This window comes from Oncorhynchus mykiss, chromosome 6 (genome assembly GCF_013265735.2).
Source record: "Oncorhynchus mykiss isolate Arlee chromosome 6, USDA_OmykA_1.1, whole genome shotgun sequence".
Taxonomy (NCBI): Eukaryota; Metazoa; Chordata; class Actinopteri; order Salmoniformes; family Salmonidae; genus Oncorhynchus; species Oncorhynchus mykiss.
This window is the reverse complement of record NC_048570.1, coordinates 95,877,143-95,900,109: the sequence shown is the minus strand read 5'-3', so window position 1 is coordinate 95,900,109 and position 22,967 is coordinate 95,877,143. Positions and strand designations below refer to the sequence as shown.

The following is a 22,967-nucleotide window of genomic DNA, read 5'->3' as shown; positions in this document are numbered from 1 at the left end:
CACATTATGGGAGGAGGAACAGAGACTCAACACTCCGTCTGATTGGAGGACACAGGGGCTGGAGAATAGGGAGGTACAGGGAGGCAGGGGCTGAAGAACAGGGAGGTGGGGGGAGGCAGGGGCTGAAGGACAGGGAGGTGGGGCTGGAGAACAGGGAGGTGGGGGGAGGCAGGGGCTGGAGAACAGGGAGGTAGGGGGAGGCAGGGGCTGGAGAACAGGGAGGTGGGGGAGGCATGGGCTGGAGAATAGGGAGGTGGGGGAAGGCATGGGCTGGAGAATATGGAGATAGGGGAAGGCAGGGGCTGTAGAATTGGGAGGTAGGAGGAGGCTGGGGCTGGAGAATAGGGAGGTAGGAGGAGGCATGGGCTGGAGAATAGGGAGGTGGGGGGAGGCAGGGGCTGGAGAATAGGGAGGTGGGGGGAGGCATCGTCTGGAGAATTTGGAGATAGGGGAAGGCAGGAGCTGGAGAACAGGGAGGTGGGGGGAGGCATGGGCTGGAGAATAGGGAGGTAGGAGGAGGCAGGGGCTGGAGAATAGGGAGGTGGGGGGAGGCATCGTCTGGAGAATTTGGAGGTGGGGGGAGGCATCGTCTGGAGAATTTGGAGATAGGGGAAGGCAGGAGCTGGAGAACAGGGAGGTGGGGGGAGGCATGGGCTGGAGAACAGGGAGGTAGGAGGAGGCAGGGGCTGGAGAACAGGGAGGTGGGGGGAGGCAGGGGCTGGAGAATAGGGAGGTGGGGGGAGGCAGGGGCTGGAGAATAGGGAGGTGGGGTCTGGTCATCCCTTGCCAGGAGAACAGGGAGGTAGGGGGAGGCAGGGGCAGGAGAACAGGGAGGTAGGGGGAGGTAGGGGCTGGAGAATAGGGAGGTAGGGGGAGGTGGGGCTGGAGAACAGGGAGGTAGGGCTGGAGAATAGGGAGGTAGGGGGAGGTGGGGCTGGAGAACAGGGAGGTAGGGCTGGAGAACAGGGAGGTGGGGCTGGAGAACAGGGAGGTAGGAGGAGGCAGGGCTGGAGAACAGGGAGGTAAGAGGAGGCAGGGGCTGGAGAACAGGAAGGTGGGGCTGGAGAACAGGGAGGTAGGGGGAGGCATGGGCTGGAGAATAGGGAGGTAGGGGGAGGTAAAGTCATCCCTGGTTAGGAGAACAGGGAGGTAGGGTCATTTCTGGCCAGGAGAGTTCACTTATCTAGGCTACGTCCCAAATGGCACCTAATGCTTATATAGTGCATTACATTTGACAAGCACCCTACTATATAGATAATAGGGTGGCATCTAGGACACAGCCCCAGTCAGCACCCTACTACATAGATAATAGGGTGGCATCTAGGACACAGCCCCAGTCAGCCAGTCAGCACCCTACTACGTATATAGTAAATAGGGTGACATCTAGGACACATACAGTGCCTTGCGAAAGTATTCGGCCCCCTTGAACTTTGCGACCTTTTGCCACATTTCAGGCTTCAAACATAAAGATATAAAACTGTATTTTTTTGTGAAGAATCAACAACAAGTGGGACACAATCATGACGTGGAACGACATTTATTGGATATTTCAAACTTTTTTAACAAATCAAAAACTGAAAAATTGGGCGTGCAAAATTATTCAGCCCCTTTACTTTCAGTGCAGCAAAATCTCTCCAGAAGTTCAGTGAGGATCTCTGAATGATCCAATGTTGACCTAAATGACTAATGATGATAAATACAATCCACCTGTGTGTAATCAAGTCTCCGTATAAATGCACCTGCACTGTGATAGTCTCAGAGGTCCGTTAAAAGCGCAGAGAGCATCATGAAGAACAAGGAACACACCAGGCAGGTCCGAGATACTGTTGTGAAGAAGTTGAAAGCCGGATTTGGATACAAAAAGATTTCCCAAGCTTTAAACATCCCAAGGAGCACTGTGCAAGCGATAATATTGAAATGGAAGGAGTATCAGACCACTGCAAATCTACCAAGACCTGGCCGTCCCTCTAAACTTTCAGCTCATACAAGGAGAAGACTGATCAGAGATGCAGCCAAGAGGCCCATGATCACTCTGGATGAACTGCAGAGATCTACAGCTGAGGTGGGAGACTCTGTCCATAGGACAACAATCAGTTGTATATTGCACAAATCTGGCCTTTATGGAAAGAAGAATAAGAAGAAGGCAAGAAGAAACTTGAACTTTTTGGCAACAATGCAAAACGTTATGTTTGGCGTAAAAGCAACACAGCTGAACACACCATCCCCACTGTCAAACATGGTGGTGGCAGCATCATGGTTTGGGCCTGCTTTTCTTCAGCAGGGACAAGGAAGATGGTTAAAATTGATGGGAGGATGGATGGAGCCAAATACAGGACCATTCTGGAAGAAAACCTGATGGAGTCTGCAAAAGACCTGAGACTGGGACGGAGATTTGTCTTCCAACAAGACAATGATCCAAAACATAAAGCAAAATCTACAATGGAATGGTTCAAAAATAAACATATCCAGGTGTTAGAATGGCCAAGTCAAAGTCCAGACCTGAATCCAATCGAGAATCTGTGGAAAGAACTGAAAACTGCTGTTCACAAATGCTCTCCATCCAACCTCACTGAGCTCGAGCTGTTTTGCAAGGAGGAATGGGAAAAAAATTCAGTCTCTCGATGTGCAAAACTGATAGAGACATACCCCAAGCAACTTACAGCTGTAATCACAGCAAAAGGTGGCGCTACAAAGTATTAACTTAAGGGGGCTGAATAATTTTGCACGCCCAATTTTTCAGTTTTTGATTTGTTAAAAATGTTTGAAATATCCAATAAATGTCGTTCCACTTCATCATTGTGTCCCACTTGTTGTTGATTCTTCACAAAAAAATACAGTTTTATATCTTTATGTTTGAAGCCTGAAATGTGGCAAAAGGTCGCAAAGTTCAAGGGGGCTGAATACTTAATACCATAGTGTGGTACAGGTAGAACTGTCTCAGGTAGAAGAGGTGATAGGTAGAACTGTGTCAGGTAGAAGGGGTGATAGGTGGGGTCTATAGTGCAGGTAGAACTGTGTCAGGTAGAAGAGGTGATAGGTGGGGTCTATAGTGCAGGTAGAACTGTGTCAGGTAGAAGAGGTGATAGGTAGAACTGTGTCAGGTAGAAGAGGTGATAGGTGGGGTCTATAGTGCAGGTAGAACTGTTTCAGGTAGAAGAGGTGATAGGTAGATCTGTGTCAGGTAGAAGAGGTGATAGGTGGGGTCTATAGTGCAGGTAGTACTGTGTCAGGTAGAAGAGGTGATAAGTGGGGTCTATAGTGCAGGTAGAAATGTGTCAGGTAGAAGAGGTGATAGGTGTGGTACCAGATGGGACAGTACACATCAACTTGATAGACGGCAATAAGAATTTCACGGGACATAAAACACAATGTCAGTAACCATAAAGTGAATGCCATAACCTTAACTTGCCCATTACATACTGTCTCTACACTCTCCAGTACTCATAGTGCCATAAAAACCAAGCCTGGCAATACAACGTTGTAGAGCAAGTACTTATTGATTTGAATATAATGACTGTTATAATACACTGTGACAGGAAACCCTATTCCATACATAGTGCCCTACGGTTGACCAGAGCTCTAAGGGTCCTGGATCAAAACTAGTGCACTATATAGGGGATAGGATGCCATTTAGGACATGGTTCTGTTAGGAACATATATTATGACCACATGACTGTTTAGCTAACAGGACTCAAGAGAACTAAAAAAAATACTGCATCTGAATAAGGCATTGCAATTAGTAGAATATAGACTCTTATCCTGATAAAAGCATTGAAATGAATAGCATATAGACTCTTATCCTGATAAAGACATTGAAATGAATAGCATATAGACTCTTATCCTGATAAAGACATTGAAATGAATAGCATATAGACTCTTATCCTGATAAAGACATTGAAATGAATAGCCTATAGACTCTTATCCTGATAAAAGCATTGAAATGAATAGAATATAGACTCTTATCCTGATAAAGGCATTGAAATGAATAGCATATAGACTCTTATCCTGATAAAGACATTGAAATGAAGAGCATATAGACTCTTATCCTGATAAAGACATTGAAATGAATAGCATATTGACTCTTATCCTGATAAAGACATTGAAATGAATAGCATATAGACTCTTATCCTGATAAAGACATTGACATGAATAGCATATAGACTCTTATCCGGATAAAAGCATTGAAATGAATAGCATACAGACTCTTATCCTGATAAAAGCATTGAAATGAATAGCATATAGACTCTTATCCTGATAAAGGCATTGAAATGAATAGCATATAGACTCTTATCCTGATAAAGACATTGAAATGAATAGCATATAGACTCTTATCCTGATAAAGACATTGAAATGAATAGCATATAGACTCTTATCCTGATAAAGGCATTGAAATTAATAGCATATAGACTCTTATTCTGATAAAGATATTGAAATGAATAGCATATAGACTCTTATCCTGATAAAGGCATTGAAATGAATAGCATATAGACTCTTATTCTGATAAAAGCATTGAAATGAATAGCATATAGACTCTTATCCTGATAAAGACATTGAAATGAATAGCATATAGACTCTTATCCTGATAAAGACATTGAAATGAATAGCATATAGACTCTTACTTATCCTGATAAAAGCATTGAAATGAATAGCATATAGACTCTTATCCTGATAAAGTCATTGAAATGAATAGCATATAGACTCTTATCCTGATAAAGGCATTGAAATGAATAGCATATAGACTCTTATCCTGATAAAGGCATTGAAATGAATAGCATATAGACTCTTATCCTGATAAAGGCATTGAAATTAATAGCATATAGACTCTTATCCTGATAAAGGCATTGAAATGAATAGCATATAGACTCTTATCCTGATAAAGGCATTGAAATGAATAGCATATAGACTCTTATCCTGATAAAGGCATTGAAATGAGTTGAAATGCATTCAGAAAGTATTCAGACCCCTTGACTTTTTCCACATCTTGTTACTTTGCCGCCTTGTTCTAAAATCGATTAAATAAATACAAATCTAAAGTCTACCCCATAATGACAAATGTACACAAAAAAAAAACACAAAAAAAACGTATTTAAAGTAATCACTTAGATCCGTTGAGACTCGATATTGAGCTCAGGTAAATCCTGTTTCCATTGATCATCCTTGAGATGTTTCCACAACTTTGGAGTCCACCTGTGGTACATTTTTTTGACATGATTTGGAAAGAAACACACTGGTCTATATACGGTCCCACAGTTGACAGTGCATGTCAGAGCAAAAACCAAGCCATGAGGTTGAAGGAATGGTCTCCAGAGCTCCGAGACAGGATTGCGTTGAGGTACAGATCTGGGGAAGGGTACAAAAAAAATGTTCTGCAGCATTGAAGTTCACCAAGAACACAGTGGTCTCCATCAGTCTTAAATGGAAAAAGGTTGGAATCACCAAGACTCTTCCTAGAGCTCTTCCTAGAGCTGGCCGCCAAGCCAAACTGAGCAATCGGGGGAGAAGGGCCTTGGACAGGGAGGTGACCAAGATCCCGATGGTCACGCTGTATGAGCTACAGACTTCCTCTGTGGAGATGGGAGAACCTTCCAGAAGGACAACCCATCTCTGCAGCACTCCACCAAACAGGCCTTTATGGTAGAGTGGCCAGATGGAAGCCACTCCTCACTAAAAATGTCACATGACAGCCTGCTTGGAGTTGGCCAAAAGCCACCTTAAGGACTCAGGCCATGAGAAACAAGATGCCAAGTGTCACATCTGGAGGAAACCTGGCATAATCCCTACAGTGAAGCATGGTGGTGGCAGCACCATGCTGTGGGGATGTTTTTCAGTGGAAGGGAATGAGAGACGAGTCAGGATCGAGGGAAATATGAACAGAGCAAAGTACAGAGAGATCCTTGATGAAAACCTGCTCCAGAGTGCTCAGGACCTCAGACTGGGGTGAAGGTTCACCTTCCAAGAGGACAACAACCCTAAGCACACAGCCAAGATAACGCAGGAGTGGCTTCGGCACAAGTCTCTGAGTCTCCTTGAGTGGCCCAGCCAGAGCCCGGACTTGAACCTGTGCAGCAAAACTCCACATCCAACCTGACAGAGCTTGAGAGGATCACAAGAGAAGAATTGGAGAAACACCCCAAATACAGGTGTGCCAAGCTTGTAGCGTCATACCCAAGAAGACTCAAGGCTGTAATCGCTGCTAAAGGTGCTTCAACAAAGTACTGAGTAAAGGGTCTGAACACTGACATGAATGTGATATTTCCATTATATTTTATACCCGTACATTTTATAAATAATATTATAAAAAAATAAAAAAATGTTTTTGCTTTTTTAATTGTGGGGTATTGTGTGAAGATTGACAAGAGAAAAAAAACTATTTAATCCACTTTAGTACAAAGCTGTACGCTTAGCGTAACGTAGCAAATTGTGAAAAAGTCAAGGGTTCTCAATACTTTGCGAATGCACAACCCAGAAGCTATTTATTTGTTGTCGCTAAAATTCACCTTCTTTCACAATGACGGTTAAAGAAAAACATTTCAAACGACGTTTTAATACTCACCCACAACTTGGGATAACTGTATTCATCTCAGATTACAGCATTTTGCAATGTGGAGCGATTATTACAACAAGACGCCAACTGTCACGCTTTCCACCTTTCCAACTCGGTCCAACCACTCATAGTAATGTATAGCTCTGGTCCAGAGCGTTACAGTTCCTCCACTAATAACTCATAGTAATGTATAGCTCTGGTCCAGAGCGTTACAGTCCCTCCACTAATAACTCATAGTAATGTATAGCTCTGGTCCAGAGCGTTACAGTCCCTCCACTAATAACTCATAGTAATGTATAGCTCTGGTCCAGAGCGTTACAGTTCCTCCACTAATAACTCATAGTAATGTATAGCTCTGGTCCAGAGCGTTACAGTTCCTCCACTAATAACTCATAGTAATGTATAGCTCTGGTCCAGAGCGTTACAGGTCCTCAACTAATAACTCATAGTAATGTATAGCTCTGGTCCAGAGCGTTACAGCTCCTCCACTAATAACTCATAGTAATGTATAGCTCTGGTCCAGAGCGTTACAGTTCCTCCACTAATAACTCATAGTAATGTATAGCTCTGGTCCAGAGCGTTAGAGTTCCTCCACTAATAACTCATAGTAATGTATAGCTCTGGTCCAGAGCGTTACAGTTCCTCCACTAATAATAACTAATAAATAACTAATAAACTACTGGAGTTACACTAGGATATAAACTACTGGAGTTACACTATAAACTACTGGAGTTACACTATAAACTACTGGAGTTACACTAGGATATAAACTACTGGAGTTACTCTATAAAACTCCTGGAGTTACACTATAAACTACTGGAGTTACACTATAAACTACTGGAGTTACACTAGGATATAAACTACTGGAGTTACACTAGGATATAAACTACTGGAGTTACACTAGGATATAAACTACTGGAGTTACACTAGGATATAAACTACTGGAGTTACACTAGGATATAAACTACTGGAGTTACACTATAAACTACTGGAGTTACACTAGGATACAAACTACTGGAGTTACAATATAAACTACTGGAGTTACACTAGGATATAAACTACTGGAGTTACACTATAAACTACTGGAGTTACACTATACAACTACTGGAGTTACACTATAAACTACTGGAGTTACACTAGGATATAAACTATTGGAGTTACACTATAAACTACTGGAGTTACACTATAAACTACTGGAGTTACACTAGGATATAAACTACTGGAGTTACACTATAAACTACTGGAGTTACACTAGGATATAAACTACTGGAGTTACACTAGGATATAAACTACTGGACTTATACTATAAACTACTGGAGTTACACTAGGATATAAACTACTGGAGTTACACTAGGATATAAACTACTGGAGTTACACTATAAAACTACTGGAGTTACACTATAAAACTACTGGAGTTACACTATAAAACTACTGGAGTTACACTAGGATATAAACTACTGGAGTTACACCAGGATATAAACTACTGGAGTTACACTATAAAGCTACTGGAGTTACACTATAAAACTACTGGAGTTACACTAGGATATAAACTCCTGGAGTTACACTATAAACTACTGGAGTTACACTATAAACTACTGGAGTTACACTAGGATATAAACTACTGGAGTTACACTAGGATATAAACTACTGGAGTTACACTAGGATATAAACTACTGGAGTTACACTATAAACTACTGGAGTTACACTAGGATACAAACTACTGGAGTTACACTATAAACTACTGGAGTTACACTAGGATATAAACTACTGGAGTTACACTATAAACTACTGGAGTTACAATATAAACTACTGGAGTTACACTAGGATATAAACTACTGGAGTTACACTATAAACTACTGGAGTTACACTAGGATATAAACTATTGGAGTTACACTATAAACTACTGGAGTTACACTATAAACTACTGGAGTTACACTAGGATATAAACTACTGTAGTTACACTATAAACTACTGGAGTTACACTATAAACTACTGGAGTTACACTAGGATATAAAATACTGGAGTTACACTATAAACTACTGGAGTTACACTATAAACTACTGGAGTTACACTAGGATATAAACTACTGGAGTTACACTATAAACTACTGGAGTTACACTATAAACTACTGGAGTTACACTAGGATATAAACTACTGGAGTTACTCTATAAAACTCCTGGAGTTACACTATAAACTACTGGAGTTACACTATAAACTACTGGAGTTACACTAGGATATAAACTACTGGAGTTACACTAGGATATAAACTACTGGAGTTACACTAGGATATAAACTACTGGAGTTACACTAGGATATAAACTACTGGAGTTACACTAGGATATAAACTACTGGAGTTACACTATAAACTACTGGAGTTACACTAGGATACAAACTACTGGAGTTACAATATAAACTACTGGAGTTACACTAGGATATAAACTACTGGAGTTACACTATAAACTACTGGAGTTACACTATACAACTACTGGAGTTACACTATAAACTACTGGAGTTACACTAGGATATGAACTATTGGAGTTACACTATAAACTACTGGAGTTACACTATAAACTACTGGAGTTACACTAGGATATAAACTACTGGAGTTACACTATAAACTACTGGAGTTACACTAGGATATAAACTACTGGAGTTACACTAGGATATAAACTACTGGACTTATACTATAAACTACTGGAGTTACACTATAAACTACTGGAGTTACACTAGATATAAACTACTGGAGTTACACTATAAACTACTGGAATTACACTATACAACTACTGGAGTTACACTATAAACTACTGGAGTTACACTAGGATATAAACTATTGGAGTTACACTATAAACTACTGGAGTTACACTATAAACTACTGGAGTTACACTAGGATATAAACTATTGGAGTTACACTATAAACTACTGGAGTTACACTAGGATATAAACTACTGGAGTTACACTATAAACTACTGGAGTTACACTAGGATATAAACTACTGGAGTTACACTAGGATATAAACTACTGGAGTTACACTAGGATATAAACTACTCGAGTTACTCTATAAAACTACTGAAGTTACACTATAAACTACTGGAGTTACACTAGGATATAAACTATTGGAGTTACACTAGGATATAAACTACTGGAGTTACACCAGGATATAAACTACTGGAGTTACACTATAAACTACTGGAGTTACACTATAAAGCTACTGGAGTTACACTATAAAACTACTGGAGTTACACTAGGATATAAACTCCTGGAGTTACACTATAAACTACTGGAGTTACACTATAAACTACAGGAGTTACACTAGGATATAAACTACTGGAGTTACACTAGGATATAAACTACTGGAGTTACACTATAAAACTACTGGAGTTACACTATAAAACTACTGGAGTTACACTATAAAACTACTGGAGTTACACTAGGATATAAACTACTGGAGTTACACCAGGATATAAACTACTGGAGTTACACTATAAAGCTACTGGAGTTACACTATAAAACTATTGGAGTTACACTAGGATATAAACTCCTGGAGTTACACTATAAACTACTGGAGTTACACTATAAACTACTGGAGTTACACTAGGATATAAACTACTGGAGTTACACTAGGATATAAACTACTGGAGTTACACTAGGATATAAACTACTGGAGTTACACTAGGATATAAACTACTGGAGTTACACTAGGATATAAACTACTGGAGTTACACTAGGATATAAACTACTGGAGTTACACTAGGATATAAACTACTGGAGTTACACTATAAACTACTGGAGTTACACTAGGATACAAACTACTGGAGTTACAATATAAACTACTGGAGTTACACTAGGATATAAACTACTGGAGTTACACTATAAACTACTGGAGTTACACTATACAACTACTGGAGTTACACTATAAACTACTGGAGTTACACTAGGATATGAACTATTGGAGTTACACTATAAACTACTGGAGTTACACTATAAACTACTGGAGTTACACTAGGATATAAACTACTGGAGTTACACTATAAACTACTGGAGTTACACTAGGATATAAACTACTGGAGTTACACTAGGATATAAACTACTGGACTTATACTATAAACTACTGGAGTTACACTATAAACTACTGGAGTTACACTAGATATAAACTACTGGAGTTACACTATAAACTACTGGAATTACACTATACAACTACTGGAGTTACACTATAAACTACTGGAGTTACACTAGGATATAAACTATTGGAGTTACACTAGGATATAAACTACTGGAGTTACACTAGGATATAAACTACTCGAGTTACTCTATAAAACTACTGAAGTTACACTATAAACTACTGGAGTTACACTATAAACTACTGGAGTTACACTATAAACTACTGGAGTTACACTAGGATATAAACTATTGGAGTTACACTAGGATATAAACTACTGGAGTTACACCAGGATATAAACTACTGGAGTTACACTATAAACTACTGGAGTTACACTATAAAGCTACTGGAGTTACACTATAAAACTACTGGAGTTACACTAGGATATAAACTCCTGGAGTTACACTATAAACTACTGGAGTTACACTATAAACTACTGGAGTTACACTAGGATATAAACTACTGGAGTTACACTAGGATATAAACTACTGGAGTTACACTATAAAACTACTGGAGTTACACTATAAAACTACTGGAGTTACACTATAAAACTACTGGAGTTACACTAGGATATAAACTACTGGAGTTACACCAGGATATAAACTACTGGAGTTACACTATAAAGCTACTGGAGTTACACTATAAAACTACTGGAGTTACACTAGGATATAAACTCCTGGAGTTACACTATAAACTACTGGAGTTACACTATAAACTACTGGAGTTACACTAGGATATAAACTACTGGAGTTACACTAGGATATAAACTACTGGAGTTACACTAGGATATAAACTACTGGAGTTACACTATAAACTACTGGAGTTACACTAGGATACAAACTACTGGAGTTACACTATAAACTACTGGAGTTACACTAGGATATAAACTACTGGAGTTACACTATAAACTACTGGAGTTACAATATAAACTACTGGAGTTACACTAGGATATAAACTACTGGAGTTACACTATAAACTACTGGAGTTACACTAGGATATAAACTATTGGAGTTACACTATAAACTACTGGAGTTACACTATAAACTACTGGAGTTACACTAGGATATAAACTACTGTAGTTACACTATAAACTACTGGAGTTACACTATAAACTACTGGAGTTACACTAGGATATAAACTACTGGAGTTACACTATAAACTACTGGAGTTACACTATAAACTACTGGAGTTACACTAGGATATAAACTACTGGAGTTACACTATAAACTACTGGAGTTACACTATAAACTACTGGAGTTACACTAGGATATAAACTACTGGAGTTACTCTATAAAACTCCTGGAGTTACACTATAAACTACTGGAGTTACACTATAAACTACTGGAGTTACACTAGGATATAAACTACTGGAGTTACACTAGGATATAAACTACTGGAGTTACACTAGGATATAAACTACTGGAGTTACACTAGGATATAAACTACTGGAGTTACACTAGGATATAAACTACTGGAGTTACACTATAAACTACTGGAGTTACACTAGGATACAAACTACTGGAGTTACAATATAAACTACTGGAGTTACACTAGGATATAAACTACTGGAGTTACACTATAAACTACTGGAGTTACACTATACAACTACTGGAGTTACACTATAAACTACTGGAGTTACACTAGGATATGAACTATTGGAGTTACACTATAAACTACTGGAGTTACACTATAAACTACTGGAGTTACACTAGGATATAAACTACTGGAGTTACACTATAAACTACTGGAGTTACACTAGGATATAAACTACTGGAGTTACACTAGGATATAAACTACTGGACTTATACTATAAACTACTGGAGTTACACTATAAACTACTGGAGTTACACTAGATATAAACTACTGGAGTTACACTATAAACTACTGGAATTACACTATACAACTACTGGAGTTACACTATAAACTACTGGAGTTACACTAGGATATAAACTATTGGAGTTACACTAGGATATAAACTACTGGAGTTACACTAGGATATAAACTACTCGAGTTACTCTATAAAACTACTGAAGTTACACTATAAACTACTGGAGTTACACTAGGATATAAACTATTGGAGTTACACTAGGATATAAACTACTGGAGTTACACCAGGATATAAACTACTGGAGTTACACTATAAACTACTGGAGTTACACTATAAAGCTACTGGAGTTACACTATAAAACTACTGGAGTTACACTAGGATATAAACTCCTGGAGTTACACTATAAACTACTGGAGTTACACTATAAACTACTGGAGTTACACTAGGATATAAACTACTGGAGTTACACTAGGATATAAACTACTGGAGTTACACTATAAAACTACTGGAGTTACACTATAAAACTACTGGAGTTACACTATAAAACTACTGGAGTTACTCTAGGATATAAACTACTGGAGTTACACCAGGATATAAACTACTGGAGTTACACTATAAAGCTACTGGAGTTACACTATAAAACTATTGGAGTTACACTAGGATATAAACTCCTGGAGTTACACTATAAACTACTGGAGTTACACTATAAACTACTGGAGTTACACTAGGATATAAACTACTGGAGTTACACTAGGATATAAACTACTGGAGTTACACTAGGATATAAACTACTGGAGTTACACTAGGATAAAAACTACTGGAGTTACACTAGGATATAAACTACTGGAGTTACACTAGGATATAAACTACTGGAGTTACACTAGGATATAAACTACTGGAGTTACACTATAAACTACTGGAGTTACACTAGGATACAAACTACTGGAGTTACAATATAAACTACTGGAGTTACACTAGGATATAAACTACTGGAGTTACACTATAAACTACTGGAGTTACACTATACAACTACTGGAGTTACACTATAAACTACTGGAGTTACACTAGGATATGAACTATTGGAGTTACACTATAAACTACTGGAGTTACACTATAAACTACTGGAGTTACACTAGGATATAAACTACTGGAGTTACACTATAAACTACTGGAGTTACACTAGGATATAAACTACTGGAGTTACACTAGGATATAAACTACTGGACTTATACTATAAACTACTGGAGTTACACTATAAACTACTGGAGTTACACTAGATATAAACTACTGGAGTTACACTATAAACTACTGGAATTACACTATACAACTACTGGAGTTACACTATAAACTACTGGAGTTACACTAGGATATAAACTATTGGAGTTACACTAGGATATAAACTACTGGAGTTACACTAGGATATAAACTACTCGAGTTACTCTATAAAACTACTGAAGTTACACTATAAACTACTGGAGTTACACTAGGATATAAACTATTGGAGTTACACTAGGATATAAACTACTGGAGTTACACCAGGATATAAACTACTGGAGTTACACTATAAACTACTGGAGTTACACTATAAAGCTACTGGAGTTACACTATAAAACTACTGGAGTTACACTAGGATATAAACTCCTGGAGTTACACTATAAACTACTGGAGTTACACTATAAACTACTGGAGTTACACTAGGATATAAACTACTGGAGTTACACTAGGATATAAACTACTGGAGTTACACTATAAAACTACTGGAGTTACACTATAAAACTACTGGAGTTACACTATAAAACTACTGGAGTTACACTAGGATATAAACTACTGGAGTTACACCAGGATATAAACTACTGGAGTTACACTATAAAGCTACTGGAGTTACACTATAAAACTATTGGAGTTACACTAGGATATAAACTCCTGGAGTTACACTATAAACTACTGGAGTTACACTATAAACTACTGGAGTTACACTAGGATATAAACTACTGGAGTTACACTAGGATATAAACTACTGGAGTTACACTAGGATATAAACTACTGGAGTTACACTAGGATATAAACTACTGGAGTTACACTAGGATATAAACTACTGGAGTTACACTAGGATATAAACTACTGGAGTTACACTAGGATATAAACTACTGGAGTTACACTATAAACTACTGGAGTTACACTAGGATACAAACTACTGGAGTTACAATATAAACTACTGGAGTTACACTAGGATATAAACTACTGGAGTTACACTATAAACTACTGGAGTTACACTATACAACTACTGGAGTTACACTATAAACTACTGGAGTTACACTAGGATATGAACTATTGGAGTTACACTATAAACTACTGGAGTTACACTATAAACTACTGGAGTTACACTAGGATATAAACTACTGGAGTTACACTATAAACTACTGGAGTTACACTAGGATATAAACTACTGGAGTTACACTAGGATATAAACTACTGGACTTATACTATAAACTACTGGAGTTACACTATAAACTACTGGAGTTACACTAGATATAAACTACTGGAGTTACACTATAAACTACTGGAATTACACTATACAACTACTGGAGTTACACTATAAACTACTGGAGTTACACTAGGATATAAACTATTGGAGTTACACTAGGATATAAACTACTGGAGTTACACTAGGATATAAACTACTCGAGTTACTCTATAAAACTACTGAAGTTACACTATAAACTACTGGAGTTACACTAGGATATAAACTATTGGAGTTACACTAGGATATAAACTACTGGAGTTACACCAGGATATAAACTACTGGAGTTACACTATAAACTACTGGAGTTACACTATAAAGCTACTGGAGTTACACTATAAAACTACTGGAGTTACACTAGGATATAAACTCCTGGAGTTACACTATAAACTACTGGAGTTACACTATAAACTACTGGAGTTACACTAGGATATAAACTACTGGAGTTACACTAGGATATAAACTACTGGAGTTACACTATAAAACTACTGGAGTTACACTATAAAACTACTGGAGTTACACTATAAAACTACTGGAGTTACACTAGGATATAAACTACTGGAGTTACACCAGGATATAAACTACTGGAGTTACACTATAAAGCTACTGGAGTTACACTATAAAACTACTGGAGTTACACTAGGATATAAACTCCTGGAGTTACACTATAAACTACTGGAGTTACACTATAAACTACTGGAGTTACACTAGGATATAAACTACTGGAGTTACACTAGGATATAAACTACTGGAGTTACACTAGGATATAAACTACTGGAGTTACACTATAAACTACTGGAGTTACACTAGGATACAAACTACTGGAGTTACACTATAAACTACTGGAGTTACACTAGGATATAAACTACTGGAGTTACACTATAAACTACTGGAGTTACAATATAAACTACTGGAGTTACACTAGGATATAAACTACTGGAGTTACACTATAAACTACTGGAGTTACACTAGGATATAAACTACTGTAGTTACACTATAAACTACTGGAGTTACACTATAAACTACTGGAGTTACACTAGGATATAAACTACTGGAGTTACACTATAAACTACTGGAGTTACACTATAAACTACTGGAGTTACACTAGGATATAAACTACTGGAGTTACACTATAAACTACTGGAGTTACACTATAAACTACTGGAGTTACACTAGGATATAAACTACTGGAGTTACACTATAAACTACTGGAATTACACTATACAACTACTGGAGTTACACTATAAACTACTGGAGTTACACTAGGATATAAACTATTGGAGTTACACTAGAATATAAACTACTGGAGTTACACTAGGATATAAACTACTCGAGTTACTCTATAAAACTACTGAAGTTACACTATAAACTACTGGAGTTACACTAGGATATAAACTATTGGAGTTACACTAGGATATAAACTACTGGAGTTACACCAGGATATAAACTACTGGAGTTACACTATAAACTACTGGAGTTACACTATAAAGCTACTGGAGTTACACTATAAAACTACTGGAGTTACACTAGGATATAAACTCCTGGAGTTACACTATAAACTACTGGAGTTACACTATCAACTACTGGAGTTACACTAGGATATAAACTACTGGAGTTACACTAGGATATAAACTACTGGAGTTACACTATAAAACTACTGGAGTTACACTATAAAACTACTGGAGTTACACTCTAAAACTACTGGAGTTACACTAGGATATAAACTACTGGAGTTACACCAGGATATAAACTACTGGAGTTACACTATAAAGCTACTGGAGTTACACTATAAAACTACTGGAGTTACACTAGGATATAAACTCCTGGAGTTACACTATAAACTACTGGAGTTACACTATAAACTACTGGAGTTACACTAGGATATAAACTACTGGAGTTACACTAGGATATAAACTACTGGAGTTACACTAGGATATAAACTACTGGAGTTACACTATAAACTACTGGAGTTACACTAGGATACAAACTACTGGAGTTACACTATAAACTACTGGAGTTACACTAGGATATAAACTACTGGAGTTACACTATAAACTACTGGAGTTACACTAGGATATAAACTACTGGAGTTACACTATAAACTACTGGAGTTACACTAGGATATAAACTATTGGAGTTACACTATAAACTACTGGAGTTACACTATAAACTACTGGAGTTACACTAGGATATAAACTACTGTAGTTACACTATAAACTACTGGAGTTACACTATAAACTACTGGAGTTACACTAGGATATAAACTACTGGAGTTACACTATAAACTACTGGAGTTACACTATAAACTACTGGAGTTACACTAGGATATAAACTACTGGAGTTACACTAGGATATAAACTACTGGAGTTACACTAGGATATAAACTACTGGAGTTACACTATAAACTACTGGAGTTACACTAGGATACAAACTACTGGAGTTACACTATAAACTACTGGAGTTACACTAGGATATAAACTACTGGAGTTACACTATAAACTACTGGAGTTACAATATAAACTACTGGAGTTACACTAGGATATAAACTACTGGAGTTACACTATAAACTACTGGAGTTACACTAGGATATAAACTACTGGAGTTACACTATAAACTACTGGAGTTACACTATAAACTACTGGAGTTACACTATAAACTACTGGAGTTACACTAGGATATAAACTATTGGAGTTACACTATAAACTACTGGAGTTACACTATAAACTACTGGAGTTACACTAGGATATAAACTACTGTAGTTACACTATAAACTACTGGAGTTACACTATAAACTACTGGAGTTACACTAGGATATAAACTACTGGAGTTACACTATAAACTACTGGAGTTACACTATAAACTACTGGAGTTACACTAGGATATAAACTACTGGAATTACACTATAAACTACTGGAGTTACACTATAAACTACTGGAGTTACACTAGGATATAAACTACTGGAGTTACTCTATAAAACTACTGGAGTTACACTATACAACTACTGGAGTTACACTATAAACTACTGGAGTTACACTATAAACTACTGGAGTTACACTATAAACTACTGGAGTTACACTATAAACTACTAGAGTTACACTATAAACTACTGGAGTTACACTATAAACTACTGGAGTTACACTAGGATATAAACTACTGGAGTTACACTATAAACTACTGGAGTTACACTAGGATATAAACTATTGGAGTTACACTAGGATATAAACTACTCGAGTTACTCTATAAAACTACTGAAGTTACACTAGGATATAAACTACTGTAGTTACTCTATAAAACTACTGTAGTTACTCTATAAATCTCATATTTATGTCCAATAATCATGTTGTAAAGGAATCTTTTCGTTGTATATTTGACTGCTCAGGTGGTAGTAGCTCTAATTCAATGTGCTCTTCATTCCTCTTTCCTGTTCCATAAGAACCACTGTCAACATCACTGACTGTAGCAGAGCTGTGGTCTACTGCAGGACTGTTTCAATCAGTAATCCACTGTTGGTGCTTCAGTGGATTTCTGTCCTGGATGTAAAAGTACATAGTAAATACTTAAAACCTCCATCACCCTTATGCAGTCTATCACTGTGTCCCAATGGAACCCTGCACGACTTTAGACCAGAGACCTATTCCCTATATAGGGCACTGCTTTAGACCAGGGACCTATTCCCTATATAGTACACAACTATAGACCAGAGCCCTATTCCCTACATAGTGCATTACTTTTTGACCAGAGCCCTATTCCCTACATAGTGCATTACTTTTTGACCAGAGCCCTATTCCCTACATAGTGCATAACTTTTTGACCAGAGCCCTATTCCATTAATAGAGCACTACCTTTTGACCAGAGCCCTATTCCCTACATAGTGCATAACTTTTTGACCAGAGCCCTATTCCATTAATAGAGCACTACCTTTTGACCAGAGCCCTATTCCCTACATAGTGCATAACTTTTTGACCAGAGCCCTATTCCATTAATAGAGCACTACCTTTTGACCAGAGCACTATTCCCTATATAGTGCACAACTGGGCCCTGCTCAAAATCAGTGCACATTAATAAGGAGATAGGGTATGGTTTGGGACGCCGGGTAGGTTTATATGACCTGCAGGGTTCATAGAGGAGGTCTCGGGCATCCTGTAAAGCACAGATGAGATGAGCACAGCGGAAGGTGAAACTTTATTGGAGTAAAGTGGCCATCTGCTGATTGGCTAAAAGGGCAGAGGTGAATGTTTATGGACTCAATAAACCCAACGCCACGGTGGATCTATTGATTACACTATGATGACTAAAAACACTTCACATAGTGGAACCACAGCCCTTTGAGTTGGCTTAATTCAAACGGTCAATTTGACAAGTCCCCCTTCTGACATGTCCCCCTTCTGACATGTCCCCCTTCACACATGTCCCCCTTCTGACATGTTCCCCTTCTGACATGTCCCCCTTCTGACATGTCCCCCTTCTGACATGTCCCCCTTCTGACATGTCCCCCTTCTGACATGTCCCCCTTCTGACATGTTCCCCTTCTGACATGTCCCCCTTCTCACATGTCCCCCTTCTGACATGTCCCCCTTCTGACATGTCCCCCTTCTGACATGTCCCCCTTCTGACATGTCCCCCTTCTGACATGTCCCCCTTCTGGCATGTCCCCCTTCTCACATGTCCTCCTTCTGACATGTCCCCCTTCTGACATGTCCCCCTTCACACATGTCCCCCTTCTGACATGTCCCCCTTCTGACATGTCCCCCTTCTGACATGTCCCCCTTCTCACATGTCACCTTCTGACATGTCCCCCTACTGACATGTCCCCCTTCTGACATGTCCCCCTTCTGACATGTCCCCCTTCTGACATGTCCCCCTTCTGACATGTCCCCCTTCTGACATGTCCCCCTTCACACATGTCCCCCTTCTGACATGTCCCCCTTCTGACATGTCCCCCTTCTGACATGTCCCCCTTCTGACATGTCCCCCTTCTCACATGTCCCCCTTCTGATTTGTCCCCCTTCTGACATGTCCCCCTTCTTACAAGTCCCCCTTCTTACAAGTCCCCCTTCTGACATGTCCCCCTTCTGACTTGTCCCCCTTCTGACATGTCCCCCTTCTTACAAATCCCCCTTCTGACATGTCCCCCTTCTGACATGTCCCCCTTCTTACAAATCCCCCTTCTGACATGTCCCCCTTCTGACATGTCCCCCTTCTGACATATCCCCCTTCTGACATGTCCCCCTTCTTACAAATCCCCCTTCTGACATGTCCCCCTTCTGACAAATCCCCCTTCTGACATGTCCCCCTTCTGACATGTCCCCCTTCTGACATGTCCCCCTTCTTACAAATCCCCCTTCTGACATGTTCCCCTTCTGACATGTCCCCCTTCTTACAAATCCCCCTTCTGACATGTTCCCCTTCTGACATGTCCCCCTTCTGACATGTCCCCCTTCTGACATGTCCCCCTTCTGACATGTCCCCCTTCTGACATGTCCCCCTTCTGACAAGTCCCCCTTCTGACATGTCCCCCTTCTGACATGTGCCCCTTCTTACAAATCCCCCTTCTGACAAGTCCCCCTTCTGACATGTCCCCCTTCTGACATGTCCCCCTTCTGACATGTCCCCCTTCTGACATGTCCCCCTTCTGACATGTCCCCCTTCTGACATGTCCCCCTTCTGACATGTCCCCATTCTGACATGTCCCCCTTCTGACATGTCCCCCTTCTGACATGTCCTCCTTCTTACAAATCCCCCTTCTGACATGTCCCCCTTCTGACATGTCCCCCTTCTGACATGTCCCCCTTCTCACATGTCCCCCTTCTGACATGTCCCCCTTCTGACATGTCCCCCTTCTGACATGTCCTCCTTCTTACAAATCCCCCTTCTGACATGTCCTTCTTCTTACAAATCCCCCTTCTGACATGTCCCCCTTCTGACATGTCCCCCTTCTGACATGTCCCCCTTCTGACATGTCCCCCTTCTGACATGTCCCCCTTCTGACATGTCCCCTTCTCACATGTCCCCCTTCTGACATGTCCCCCTTCTGACATGTCCTCCTTCTTACAAATCCCCCTTCTGACATGTCCCCCTTCTGACATGTCCCCCTTCTGACATGTCCCCCTTCTGACAAACAGGGTTGGGGAGTACCGGATTACATGTGCTTGCTTTTCAGTTCAGAAGGATGTTTGTGAAAAACTAATGTTTGACTCTTCTCTGTTTTCTCAACGACATTCAAATCAGCATTGAAAAAAGGTGCAAGTTTAAATTTGTTCCACCCCGAGCGAGTCTGACCACAAGTCAGAGACCACTGTGATGGCACACCAAATGATGACCACCAATCAGAGACCACTATGATGACACCCCAAATGATGACCACCAATCAGAGACCACTTTGATGACACAACAAATGTGTTTGGAGCAGGATAAGGATTTTGTAGGCTACAGTCCAAGCTATTTCATCCAACTGCTGTCGGCATCCAAAGATTATCCAACTTGAATAAACGCTTGGAGGTAAAGATGACAGTTTGTCACGTTCTGACCTTAGTTCTTTTGTTATGTCTTTGTTTTAGGTTGGTCGGGGCGTGAGTTGGGGTGGGTTGTCTATGTTCGTTTTTCTATGTTGTGTTTTGCGTTTGGCCTGGTATGGTTCTCAATCAGAGGCAGGTGTCGTTCGTTGTCTCTGATTGAGAATCATACTTAGGTAGCCTTTTTCCCACCTGTGTTTCGTGGGAGATTGTTTTCTGTCTTTGTGTATGTCACCAGACAAGACTGTTTCGGTTTCGTTCGTTCACTTTGCTGTTTTTGTTCAGTGTTCAATTTCTTTATTAAAAAGATGGACACTTACCACGTTGTGCATTGGTCCTCACCTTCTTCCACCGCCAACGGCCATTACAGAATCACCCACCGCCAAAGGACCAAGCAGCGTGGTATCGGGCAGCAGCAGAAATCTCGGGACTCATGGACATGGGAGGAGATTCTGGATGGCAAGGGACCCTGAGCACAGGCTGGGGAATATCACCACCCCAAAGCAGAGCTGGAGGCAGCGAAAGCTGAGCGGAGGTGGTATGAGGAGGCAGCACGGCAGTAAGGCTGGGGAATATCACCACCCCAAAGCAGAGCTGGAGGCAGCACGGCAGTAAGGCTGGGGAATATCACCACCCCAAAGCAGAGCTGGAGGCAGCGAAAGCTGAGCGGAGGTGGTATGAGGAGGCAGCACGGCAGCAAGGCTGGGGAATATCGCCACCCCAAAGCAGAGCTGGAGGCAGCGAAAGCTGAGCGGAGGTGGTATGAGGAGGCAGCACGGCAGTAAGGCTGGGACGAGAGGCAGCCTCAAATATTTATTGGGAGGGGCACACGGGGAGTGTGGCTAAGTCAGGTAGGAGACCTGAGCCAACTCCCCGTGCTTACCGTGGAGAGAGGTGGACCGGGGAGGCATAACTACAGACTCATGGCTCCTAAGTTGCCCCTCAATATAACTACAAAGACTCATGACTCCTGTGTTTCCCCTCAATATAACTACAGAATCTCATGGGTGCCATTTGGGATGTGTATCCTCACCCATCGGTCTGTTATTCAGATCAGTTTCCATCTGGGATGTGTATCCTCACCCATCAGTCTGTTATTCAGATCAGTTTCCATCTGGGATGTGTATCCTCACCCATCGGTCTGTTATTCAGATCAGTTTCCATCTGGGATGTGTATCCTCACCCATCAGTCTGTTATTCAGATCAGTTTCCATCTGGGATGTGTATCCTCACCCATCGGTCTGTTATTCAGATCAGTTTCCATCTGGGATGTGTGTCCTCACCCATCAGTCTGTTATACAGATTAGTTACCATTTGGGATGTGTCCTCACCCATCAGTCTGTTATACAGATTAGGGTGCCATTTGGGATGTGTGTCCTCACCCATCAGTCTGTTATTCAGATTAG

General features: G+C 40.0%; 1 protein-coding gene across 1 annotated transcript; it reads right to left on the bottom strand.

The window, feature by feature from the left end:
- Positions 1–26: 26 nt before the first annotated feature.
- Positions 27–1,089, bottom strand: LOC118965061 (leucine-rich repeat extensin-like protein 1). The gene is made up of 2 exons (XM_036981810.1): positions 892–1,089; positions 27–686 (listed from the first exon to the last, which is right to left on the bottom strand). The coding sequence occupies exons 1-2, from the start codon at positions 1,087–1,089 to the stop codon at positions 27–29; spliced, it is 858 nt and encodes a 285-aa protein (XP_036837705.1).
- Positions 1,090–22,967: the final 21,878 nt, after the last annotated feature.

Excerpts from the sequence above, each read along its gene's own strand:
- LOC118965061 (XM_036981810.1), bottom strand. The coding sequence starts at position 1,089 with ATGCCTCCCCCTACCTCCCTGTTCTCCAGCCCCACCTTCCTGTTCTCC. Across the intron at positions 687-891 it reads TTCTCCAGCCCTACCTCCCT|CCCCTGCCTCCTCCTACCTC; the intron begins GTTCTCCAGCCC and ends CCTGTTCTCCAG.